Genomic DNA, 12,910 nt, shown 5'->3' on the forward strand with positions numbered 1-12,910 from the left:
GGTTCTCTGCATAAACAATCGTTTGTCTCTTGTGACTCTTATTACATAGAATTACCAGGACCATAATAGTAGTTTCTTAGTGGTAGAACAAGCAACCTCTCATTCAGGGCTCTTATTGTATATTTACACTATAAATCAGAGAATCATAAGACAAAATTTGTTTGCAAATCAAAGTCTACATTTGGTCACAGCAATCCTGTATGATGACAAATAAGCTAATTCATAGGAACATTTATCAAAATACATTGCCACTAATAGTGGTTATATGTATGACAACTGAAAAATACTTGCTATAGAAAGCAATGGGTTATTTCATTCAGTTTAATTTTTAGCTTCCCATATATGTGAAAAATGCAATGTGCAGACATGGTTAGTGGCAGCACAAATATCAGGGTGCTCAGCACTCACTGAGCTGGTTACTATGTGTATAGAGATTTTATGTCATTTAAATGTCCACCCTTATTATCCTAAATAGGAGTTTAGCACATTCTGCTCACATGATATACTGAATGCACAGGTGTCTGGGGTTATATCGTTAAGGTATGTTAAGGAACTTATGGCTCTCTAACAGTTGTTTAACTACAAGTCCGAGCTTGACCTGTCAGCTATTGTCCTGTGTGTGATTAATAGGTCACCAGGAGTATTGCAGTCACAGCACCCATGGTACAGACTTCATATGTCGGACTGACCAACTCTGCAATAAGCTGCACCCAGACTGAGTGCAGAACCATGAGAAATTAGAGTGCAATAGAGTGACTTAGTCTCTGTTTTCAGGTTGTGTTCATCTTTCTGATGAAAGTATGGCAACAGACCCTGGGCAACTCCAGAACCACCGGTGTATGTATACATGTGTATGCAGATGTGTGGGCACTCACGTGACAACAAATGTCAGACTGTCACATTTTTCAGGATTCCAAAAGTGTCCCAAATAAAACCAGCAAATGGCGAATAAATCCAAGTGTGTTTTATTGTAGCTCCAATAAATCACATTTAGTTTGATTCTCCATTTAAGCCCTGGCAGTGTGGTTTATTTGTGTTTGTGATACTACTGGAGGCCCTGGCGTGAGGATCCCAAAGAACCAGCTTTTGGCAGCTCTCAAACCAATATCCCGTTCTCCAAATTTAAAGTTTTAATATGTTGATTGTTTCCATTACAAAATCCATCTAATACTTATAGCGTTACATTTATTATGCTTGAATGAAGCTGGAGGGGAAATGCATTTTTAGCATAATGCAAATTAGTAAACATTTAGTGAAGGGTAGAGAGAAACTGACACTCCTTTATGGCTGTGAGATGGTGAAGGAGAAACGACACTGTCTCTGGCTACCAGATAGCAATGGGAGGGTAGAAATCTGGTCTAGTCATTCTCTGAGGCAGCAGGTAAGGAGTCTACTTACAAGTCGTTCTCCAGAGAGAACCTCCAGCAGCTTGATAAGCATGCGCCCATCTCGCAGGTCCGCGTACAGATCGGTAATTCTGCAGGACACTCGGGCCAGGTGTGAATTGACCCATTTTGTGAAGGTCTTTTTCTGGACAGCTTCACGTTCATCTGTAGAGAGACACAAAAAGCAATATAGTGGTCAACGCAAAGTTATCATGGCAGAGCTGGGCAGAAGTGATTTGGCAACGAAGCCTAGAAACACACAACTTGCACGTTACCTTATGGTAGGCTTTTATCAGTGCGGCTTCTTAAAAATGGCAGAACCACAGTTTTACTTAACAGCAGCACAACTTCTGCACAATTGTGTCCCCCCAGCATTATACCATCTGTATATTTTACTTCTTGTCGGACAATGAAAATAATGCATTCGACATACAATTGCTCAATTCACTAGGACAATGCTATCCATAAATGTTGAGCTGCACGGACATGTAAGGAAATCAGCCTACAGGACAATGGCCCATAGTGTATGTCAGTGGATCCCAAACCTTTTTAGTTCAAGGCACCCTTAGGGTTTCCATCATTTTTTCAAGGCACCACTAAGTCAAAATAATTACCAAGTAATCCCCCGCCTTGCTTACCACCGGCCCTGACCGAGGCACCCCTGAGAGATCACCGAGGCACCCCAAGGAGCCTAGGCGCAGTTTGGGAACCACTGGTGTATGTGCATTTATTCAGGAAGAGAAGCAACACAAACATTCCCTCTTCCATTCTATTTAGTTATAAGAGGCGCTTACAACCCACAGGAACACAAGCACACACTAGGGTCAATTTTGTTAGTTTGAACACATTTAGGATCAAGTTTTGTGGAGAATCAAGTCTACTAATTACCAATTTAAAACACATTTATCTTAGCAACATTTCAAGTTCATGGGGCAAGTGTCTTAAAACTTAATTTTCATTACACGCATACATTGAATCCTGTCCTGTGTTATCTTGTTCTCTTTCTTTATAGAATAGTATTATACCCAGATCACTGAAGACCTATAACTCATCATGAAGAGTTGATGCACAGCTTCCTTTTGTTAATGTGTTTACATTAAGAGAAAAAAAGTCTTAGAAATTAATTATAACACAGTAACTCCATTGTGACCTATTCAGAAAACAAAAGCCTTAGAGGAAATTCCTTCTCTTCCTCCTCTGTTCAGGCTGCAGGGGAAGAGGACGTTGTTCTATGGGTGAAGTATTTCATGTGGAGGAAGGTAGAATGTCAACAATTCTCATTCTTTACCAAATATCACAATATAATCTCTGATTCCTACACAATATTCAACAATAATAGGAGATAGAATAATTGGACAATTTAACAGTATAAACTTTTTTACTACCCTATTTTCTGTAAATAAATAAAATATTTAACAAGGAACATACATCTTCCCTTGATCAATTAAAGACACAGCTTTATAAAATCCCTGCTAAAGGTTACCAATATCATTCCACTGATTAAAGCCAGCAAAACAATGAGGACGCATCCACACTTACCCTGGGAAAATATGTAAAACCGCATGAAAACCAACCCAAGCATTAGATGGGTTTCTCATGGACGTATGTATTGTGCTCTTACCAATGTGTTCCTTGCTGGATAACCCCACTCATTTCAAGCACCTGCTATGCTCATTTCAAGCACCTGCTATGAACCTATAAATTTGTTAAGCAACTTCCATTTCTGCATTGTTTGTTTTAGAGGCATGTTGGCATCAGTAGCTGATGGGGAGTTCTGGTGCTATACTGCCATTTGGAGGCTTCTGGGGTACCTCTTGGTAAATTAGCTCTCAATTTAAAAACACACATGTATTACCCACAAATAGGGACTCGTTGTTTAGAGTTAGGACCACCCTATTAGCAAAAGCGCATTGACGGGAAGGGTAGCTTTCCATACATTCGCAAATGTGTGCAACTGAGATTTTTGCCTTTTTATGTACAAGTAGAAATAGCGGCTCCTTTGCTGGTTATAGCAGTATGCTGGGGATATTTCTCTGGGTTTGTTCCTTGCTGGATACCCCCACCTTTTCAAGCACCTGCTATGAACCTATAAATTGAATGAGCAACTTCCACTTCTGTAGAACTCTTACCAATACAACCTACTGTATAGCGCATTTGGACATGAACTATATTATTCCCTACACACCCCTGGGCTGAACTTCATACCTCTGGTGTAGAGATGCTGAAAAGAGTAATTTCAAGAACATGTAAGGAATATATTTGGTATAACCAATATTTGTATAGATTTTATTACTGCTTACATCAATTCCTCAATAAAGATGAACACCACCCCCTCCAAAAAAAATTAAACTCCCAGGAGTAACAATCTAAAAGAAAATGCAAAGTAAAAGCAGGAAAAAGGAAGACGCCCTGACCGCTGTACTGATACTGCAGCACTTGATGATTATCTTGTAGCAACATCAGGAAGGAAACGGCCTCTAAGGAAGACCGTGAGACAATACGACCTCCACCAGGCAGCAGGGAGCTTCCCACTAGCAATAATTTTAAATATGTCAACTCCAATAAGACGCATTCGACAACAAGAAAGTTTTAGATAAACTGAAAAAAGTTATAAAAGCTGAGTATTTTCAAAATGCCAAAGAAAAGAGGTTCATAACTTATAGCGCCATCCATCAGATATCCAAATATGTATTTTTAAATTATTCTAAATACTCAAAATTCAAGCACACTCTTCGTACGGAATAATTTTATACACCCAGCACAAGCTAAATAAAATATTAAAGATCGTGCAGAACATGGATAGTTCAGTGATTGATATGACCAAGGACGATTACATTTATGAACAATCTTTTGGGTTTGATTACATTGTTTTAGATCATGTGTGTGTCACAAAAGTAACGATAATAAAGGGGCATATTCAATTAGGATTTGTGGCCGTGATTACGCCTATAAAGTGCAGTTACGGTACAGCAACATCGCGTAGGGCTGCGCACAGAAATCCGCGATGTTGCAACATCGGGAGCCGTGTGGCTGCGCATAATCGCAAACTCGAATCCTAATATTGAATACACCCCCATTGAATGCAAACGCTATGTCAAGTAAAAATTGCCGTGTATGTGGCCACCTTTAATAGTTTCTGAGCTAGCGTAATGCTAGAATAAAGTGTTTTTGTTGATCTCAGACAGTCCTCATGATAAGATGTCAGCAAAACAATGAGCGACTGATCCCATCATAACACAGATTATACATTGAAGAAAACCATGCTAATTTGGGATGTGATTGTCTAGATGTAAGTAGAGAAAGTATAAAAAGGTCATGACTTGAATATCAGGGTTTAATAAAAAAAAGGACATATATAATTTGGTTGGGTTATTTGCATTTCATTAATATATCACTTTATATTCAGAAGCTCTATGTCCCCAACACATTCTGCATTATTTAATATTTTGGTGGTGGTGGTGGGGGGGGGGTTATAGTCCTTAATTATCTATTAAAGGATGACATACAGAGTATCAGCACATGGCTCAGACTGCTATAGTCACATGGTTTAGTGTATGGCTTGTAGTGTCTTTGAAACAATACAATAAGGACATGAAACAATGGATTGTATTGCAGGAATTCACAACACCACAGCACAGCACTCACGATATGAACTTCGTTTATAAAACACAGCAGCTACAGTTAGTTTACAACCACATTTCTGAAATATTCTAAGAGCCAGCAATTTTTTTTGTCATGGGAACGGCCATTTCCTATGCTATACACAGTGCTCTGCGCATCGTCAAGATGACATTTTCCACCAATAGTATAAAATGAAGGATGGATGGCCTGTGACACATTGCACAGAACAAACAGGACATCTAACATTACTTTTGTTATACAATCAACTGATTCCTTGACTCTAGTTCTGTATTCTTTTCATTTTCATAGAGCTTGTATTCAAATCCAGCTAACAGAAAACCATCACAGGTGCAAGAAAACCGTTATCCTGTATGGCGGGGAAGCCCCAGAGTGTGAGAAAGGAAACTGATCCTTTGCTTCCAGGAGCTAAAATGTGAGATGTCTCCTGTAAGTAAAAGACACATAACTGCAGTTATTACCAGAGAGTAAATCACTATTGAGCACCACTTACATAAATATGCAGTTTCCCCCCCATTAATAAGCACGGGAATTTTTGTGACAGATTGTGAGGATTATGTACAAGTCGCGTGACATTTTAATGTCGATGACCTATATTTCTGTGTGTTTCTGTCACTTGATGTTGGCCAGAAGGCTCATGGTTACCATGGAAACCATGTAAACAAGAAAACAAGATGGCCACGTGGCCACTGTCTGCTGTCACTGTGTATACACATATTGAGCGATGTGTTACTTCATTCGCATGCCCTGGTGCTTTATGCTGAGTAGTTTCAGGAAATACCATGTATTTCATTCAAATATTCTCACAAGGGGGGTGGGGGGGCTGCTAGAGATATTAGTCACATTCTCGCTACACAGAAAGTATCTCCTACACAAGAATCATTTCAGATATATTAACACTAAGCTTGAGCATCCTGTACATAGAATTCAGAAGTGCTAATTATAAGCTATCAAAGGATGAGATTCACTAATTAGTGCAGTTGCAGTTAAATGGAACATTGTTAACATTGGAAACTATTAAAGAAAAAAAATTTTTTTTTCTTATAATACAAAGATCCTGATGAAGAAACCAGTTTCAAAAACATTTCCTTCAGTTGTTAGTGGGCTTCACTACGGAGTCAAGGTGGTTCTAAAACACAACAGGAAGCTGGTAAGGGTATGGATCATTAAACACACAAAGCGTAGTAAAACAGAACCCTTAGCAAGCAATGTAATGCCAGCTTTCATTAATAGCACGTTCACACTGCCGCCCCAGCAATATCCCGGGTTCTTGAACTCTGTATATTGCAGTGTCACAGAGCATCCCAGCTCATCAGACCCAGTTCACACTGCACCTTGGACCCAGGAAATTCCCATGTTGAACCCGTTCATACTGAACCCTGGTCTGCCTTGGCAACAAATGAGTCATCACAAGAGGAGTTTTGATTGGCTGACAAAGATGAGGTCATGAGCATCCCTAATCCCCCAATCAGCTCCTTTCTGTGAGAACCGGGTTGAAAAATCTGTCGCACAGTTGACACTGGCAGCTACCCAGGACTGTTTGCAGGATTATTCCTGTGTCTTATGACCCAGGTAGCTGCAGGGACCCCCGATCACATGAGCCACGACCCAGTGACCAAGCCCCGATGACCTGGGTCATCGGTGCTCGCCCTGGCAATATGCCAGGTTTTTAGGTGAGTTTGAACGTGGTATAAGACAGCCACATGGGAGGCACGTAAGAGGATGACAGTCTTGCCTGGTGGCCAAACTAGGGCAGATACAGCCAATCGGCACTTAGGTTAAGCGATGGGATCACATCTTGCGTCAATGGAGACTTGTCAGTGCGCTCAGGTGACAAAACATGTATTGTGATCATAAAATGTTTCAAGCCTCCGTATCACATGGTCCGTTCTGGTGGCCTTTTGTCATATTACATTACTAGCCTCATACACACCCCCTCAGTGGTTCAGTTACTTGTTCCCAGCACAATCTGGGTGCAGCTGGATTGCCTGTCCTTACAGAGATCACGGATTACAGGACAATCACAGCCCTAGAGCTCTGAATTCAGTACAGTGGATAACGTAGAGGGAGCACCAACGTAGAGGGAGCACCAACGTAGAGGGAGCACCAACGTAGAGGGAGCACCAACGTAGAGAGAGCACCAACGTAGAGAGAGCACCAACGTAGAGAGAGCACCAACGTAGAGAGAGCACCAACGTAGAGAGAGCACCAACGTAGAGAGAGCACCAACGTAGAGAGAGCACCAACGTAGAGAGAGCACCAACGTAGAGAGAGCACCAACGTAGAGAGAGCACCAACGTAGAGAGAGCACCAACGTAGAGAGAGCACCAACGTAGAGAGAGCACCAACGTAGAGAGAGCACCAACGTAGAGAGCACTAAACCAGGCAAATAAAGCTGCACAACCACCTACATGAGAGACTGTTACACGCAGATGCTTTCCCGGGCTCCAGCTAGGGAGAGGGGTACGTTAACAAGAGTCTGCTATATAGGTGATAGTGCTGCTTTAAAATAGGACACTTTTTTTTCCTACAAATATACTTTTAGAGAAGGAATAATATTGATGGAATAAGGGCCACAATTTCACTGCATGAAAAAAATATTATGTTGCCCATAACAAAGTGTAACTGTAAACTCCACACTGTCTGTAGATCAGGGGTTGGGAAGGCTGGGAATGCCCGCTATATAGTAAGTGTGTGAATACATCCACAAGTGGTATGAATGTGGCTATATTGGGTTACAGTAGGGAAGTAAAGAAGTTAGCAGATACGGTGTTGAAGCCCCTGTTGACCACCACTGACCATTCTACGGAGACAGATTCTGTTAGTTCTGCTATGTACAACTTTCATGCATAGAAAGGGGTACGACCTCAAAGACCAAAGCCACTTAAACTATGTGAAATTTTGCCAAAACATGATCACACTGCAGAACCCTCTACTCTTCACGTGACCTATCTTTATTCATTACAAATGAGCAAATTCTAATAAAAATAATAGTAACGGCAAAAGGCAAAAAAAAGCACAACACCAATAAATTTCAGAGCAACAGAAACGATCACGCACTCTTGAATACCATTGTTATCGCGTCTTAGGGAAGCTATAATCAAATATCCGAATACCATAAATACAAGTGACAACGGACTGAGGAAGTGAACGTGGGGTGACCCTCAGCAGCTGCAAAGGAACATTTCCTCCTCATTTTGGCAGCTGAAGCCAAACCAGAAACTGGAGTTTATTTAAAAATTTGTGCACAAATAGATCTAAAGCCAGAAAGAGAATTGTTAAAAACAGCATTTCAGAGGACCAAGAAAATAATCCTACATCATGTTATAGGGATGCAAATAAAAAAAATGTTTTGCTAAAAACTTAGTGCACTGAATAATAAAAGGCCAATACAAGAGCAAACATGGAGGGATTTATGTTTCATCAAATTGCATGTATCGCCCACAAACCCTGCAAATTAGGGTTGTATGCAACACTTGTTGGCAACAGATACACCTTCAGGTATGGTTAGGTGAGGAATTCTGCAACTAATGGGGATAAGGCAAAGCTTGGAGGCTTGTAGGATGCAACATTTTTACATTATTTAAATAATATTCAAAAAATAATGTCCTAATACAGAGATTGAAGAGTCTCATCGTGGGTCCAGGGTCCACAATAAAGCCTCAGTGTCCAGTATTTGGCCCACAGACTGACCAATGTGAATAGCTCTTATATAGAACCCAAATCACTTTAACATCTGATTGAGGAGTTGGTTACTTCAAATTAAGGCAGTTTCCACCTCTAGTAAAATCTTTATTATAATTTAGTAAATTAAGTTGGTTTTCTCTATATAACCGTAAAGTATGTGCCTACCACATTCACATGTGTGTAGTGTTTAGTACATAGAATGAGGCTAATATAGTATAATCTACAAGAGAGCGCCAGAGGGACACGCATTTTAAAAAAGTGTTTGACAAGCTATCTTAAAGCCTATTAAAAGGACATTGATGCTAATAGTCAAAACAATAATGTAAGTGAATGGACCCTATCTATACATGGTTTTTGACAAGCATTCGTTTTGCATCAATTTTCATGTTGGCTGCAGAATTCCAAGCTCTGAGTAAAGTACAATGGAGTACTATAGGGGCGCTCATCTAAGCGCACAGTGACCACTGGGAAGCTTTGAGAGGAGTTCGTGAACGCGCTTCGAATGAGTTAGTGAACACTCTATTAACGGGAGAACAAGGCTCTGCTGACACAACTTGCGCTGCTTTTCAACACCCACGTGTACGAGCCATTGATGAGAAGTTTGCTCCCAAAGAATATTCCCCTTCAAAAGTAAAAATTAAACTGGCTTTGCAGTAGGTCAATAAAATCATGATATAGTCTACACTTGTACTTTCACCTATAACAACAGATAAAGGCTGTAAAGACTGAGGTCCTTGCAGATTACAATACATCACAGATTGGCTCCTTGTGGCACATAAGGTATAGGGTTCACTCCTCTCCCCTATATACTATTACATATCAATGTCCGCCTTGACATTAATACACCAATAATTAATTTTGGCGTCTTCACGAGGGATGGAAGTTTTTTTTTTTCCCTCAACCTATACATTTGTATGAGACTACGGTGTACGAATCCTGGTCACCATAGCAATGGAGAAAACACAACCAAGTACACATATAACTGCATGTTAGTACACTTCCCTTTGTACTTTAATTGTAAAATTGCTGGCTCCTAAATTTGGGATAGAGATCCTTTTTTTTTTTTATATTTGAATATTTTCAGAGATCATTACTAAACCTGCTACCAGGAATACATGTGCATGTGTTTTATTTACTAGAGCTTTAGTCTTAAGGTGCCCATACACTGCAATTTCAACCAGCTATGTTATTTTACAGTATAAGTGCCTAAAATGAATGCCACTTACTATTGTATCATAATAGTCTACAATAGTTACGTGTAGGGGCTGACTGGACTGGGCGGTTCCTTGGGCTGGGTCTCTGGGCTACCTGCATTGTTGTCCCTTTAAAACGTTCCCAATATGCTGCTGAGCAGAGGCTCAGCCCCTAGGCTAAAATTTGCCCGCCAGCCCCCCGGTTACGCAGGACATTGATTCATCATCCTGCTGTAGCAAATACATTCATATGGCTTTGTAACAGGATTTACCTAACATTGATGCACCTATAAAACACAGTCCCAAATACTGTAAAGCATTAATAACAAAACAGTAGAAAATGTTAACACAGATGAAAGTGCAATACAAACTGAAAGAATGAACGGAGGATTTTTGTGCATTCGGCACTTTCTAGATTACTTATGATAACATTAATTGTATTTACGGACAAAAAAGTTGCGGACTTAAAAAACAAAAAAACAAACAACACACCTTTAGTCTTGCCGAGATATAATTTTTCACCATGACACAGATTGTGGTGGATGACAGCATAATTACACATAACATCTTCCTCTGGCTGCTTACAGCCGCAAAACAAATTTAAAAGAAGATCAGCAGAATCTGCAGATACAGGGAGCGCTCCAGCTGGACCGCAGCAGCAGACCAAAGAGTCCAATTAAAAAGTGGCGTTTAATCGCTCAGTAGATCGCATATGACTCATATAAACATAAATCACTGTCTGGATGAGTTGACAGATGCCAAGCCTCACGGAAACGCTGACCGCGTTCTATGGTGTGCGGAGACAGAACACAGTCTACTGTACATTGTCTCCTTACAGCTGCCATATAAATGAGATAGTGATACCTTAGCACTACAGACAGTTGTATGGATTCAATACGGCATGGTTGTAATTTTTTACATACGTTAATAAATGTTACTTCTATGGAGTTTGAAAATTAGTTTTCTTCATTTCTGTATTTAGTTCCACCCAAATGTTACTACACACATAAATCCAGAGACGCAATAATGAAACAAAAATTTGACTGTTCATCTCGTTACCAAATGAACTAATCCTCTTTTGATGAGACAATTCTTTGTATTAAATAAAATCAAAAGCAGAGAGCAGAGCGGTGTGGTACAGTGGGGGCAGAGGGGGGCAATCACACCTCACCTAAATGGATGTACGATAACTACTTATTGAGCTTTTAGGATATTCATCCATGACATTCCCATCCACTTGTGTGACTCAAGCAGGGTTCTCTATTCTACACTTGTATTCTCTGTACTTTCCCTACATAAGCTAACTTGAGAGGAAGATGCATGATTTACCAGTGGATTGTTTATAATAAAATGGTGGCCATTAAACAAAAAACACACAACACAAAAATTATAACATTTATTTTACAACAAAATATATTCGTTTGAACGGAGGTATCTATTAGAAGATCTCACAAGCAGGACCCACTTCCCCCTTCCTTATCAGATATAAGTCTAACTCTTACAATTTATACAGCGCTATGTAAAAGGTTAGTGGTTTATAAATACTGGACAACAGTTTCCGTACACCAAGTGTAAGCTAAACGGTCATGGTAGGGAGCAGCCGTCTGCCACACCCCACAACAAACAAGGAGATTCCTTGGCCAAGCTCCACAAACCAAGTATTGCAATCTATTGATAAGTGTACTGACTAATAGTCCTTTATTGCCAAGGAGACGTTCCCTATGTAATCGAAACACCTAGAACATTTAATAGTTTTCTATTTTCTAAATATATACACATTTTTTCAGCCATTTTAAAGCTTCTCGAGACAAAAGATGCAAAATTCTGCTGGCACAATAAGCCCACTGCCAAATCCTGTTTATTAGGGCACATGGGCTCTATGCTTTATATATTAGTGTCCTGTACTAAATACATGCGCAGGCTTGCACTATTTGGTACATATGAAGGGGGTAGAAATAAAAAGAAGTTATTCCACAGTTGACATTCCCCTAATGAAGGCCTGGCCAACCTGTGGCTCCACGTATTGTGTAAGTACCCCTGCCTGCTCCCTGCGCTCGGCCAATGTCCGTCGCCTCTCCTCCACTCTGATCACCTCTTCCCACTCCAGATTCCAAGACTTCTCCCGAGCTGCTCCCCTCCACTGGAACGTCCTCCCTCGCTCATCCGTCTCTCACCCAGTCTGTGCTCCTTCAAACGGGCACTTAAAAAAACTCACCTGTTCCTCAAATCCTACCAACCATCCACTTAACCCTTACCTTGTTGCTCCTTCGCTAACCTCCTTTTCTCGTTCTCCCCTTTCTCCACCAGCCCCGCCTTTCTCTCCCTTACTTTATAGGCTCCCTCTTGTGCCTGTTTGTCCATCCTCCCTTAGGATGTGAGCTCATATGAGCAGGGCCCCTCTCCCCTCCTGTCTCCATACCCGTTCTTCTGCTCCATCTTCGCCCATATGTCTGCCTGGAGTTCTGAAGTATTGGTACTTTGTGTTTATTGCTCTGTACTATGTCACCCTGTATGGTCTCATGTTTGTATTATGTACGGCGCTGCGGAAACCTTGTGGAGCCTAACAAATAAATGATAATAACTACAATTCCCATCATGCCTGCCAGCTATCGGCAGGCTACATACTGACAAATAATGCTGAGGCTTGTAGTTTCATAACATCTGGAGAGCCACAAGTTGGCCAGGCTTGTCCTAATGGTTTTCCTCAGTCTTACAGATGTGGGAACTTTGTGTGTATACGTCTGATATTACTTTTGCAAGTCAGACTGAATTTTATTTCTTTATATTGACTAAGTAAGCTATGTGCTTACCTAGAAAGTAAAACCAATTTTGATGAACAGGCTCTTTAAATAAGAAAGGTTACAGCAAACAGACACACATTCGTCATTGTACTACACTGTTGTGTGTTGCTAGCAGAGAATCACCCATGTGCTGTTGGGCAGTGTTAGCTGGGTGTACATTCATAGAAGATACCTAAGGATCCTACTTTGCACCAGGACCAGATGT

General features: G+C 40.6%; 1 protein-coding gene across 2 annotated transcripts in view; it reads right to left on the reverse strand.

The window, feature by feature from the left end:
• The window catches only part of SPTBN1 (spectrin beta, non-erythrocytic 1), a 128,272-nt gene that overhangs the window by 48,650 nt on the left and 66,712 nt on the right, over positions 1 to 12,910 (reverse strand). For both annotated transcript variants that reach the window (XM_075204047.1, XM_075204049.1), the window contains one exon: positions 1,399 to 1,550. In XM_075204047.1, coding sequence (XP_075060148.1) covers positions 1,399 to 1,550 — 152 coding nt within the window. The remainder of the gene's footprint in view (positions 1 to 1,398; positions 1,551 to 12,910) is intronic.

Source organism: Mixophyes fleayi, chromosome 3 (genome assembly GCF_038048845.1).
Source record: "Mixophyes fleayi isolate aMixFle1 chromosome 3, aMixFle1.hap1, whole genome shotgun sequence".
Lineage (NCBI taxonomy): Eukaryota > Metazoa > Chordata > Amphibia > Anura > Limnodynastidae > Mixophyes > Mixophyes fleayi.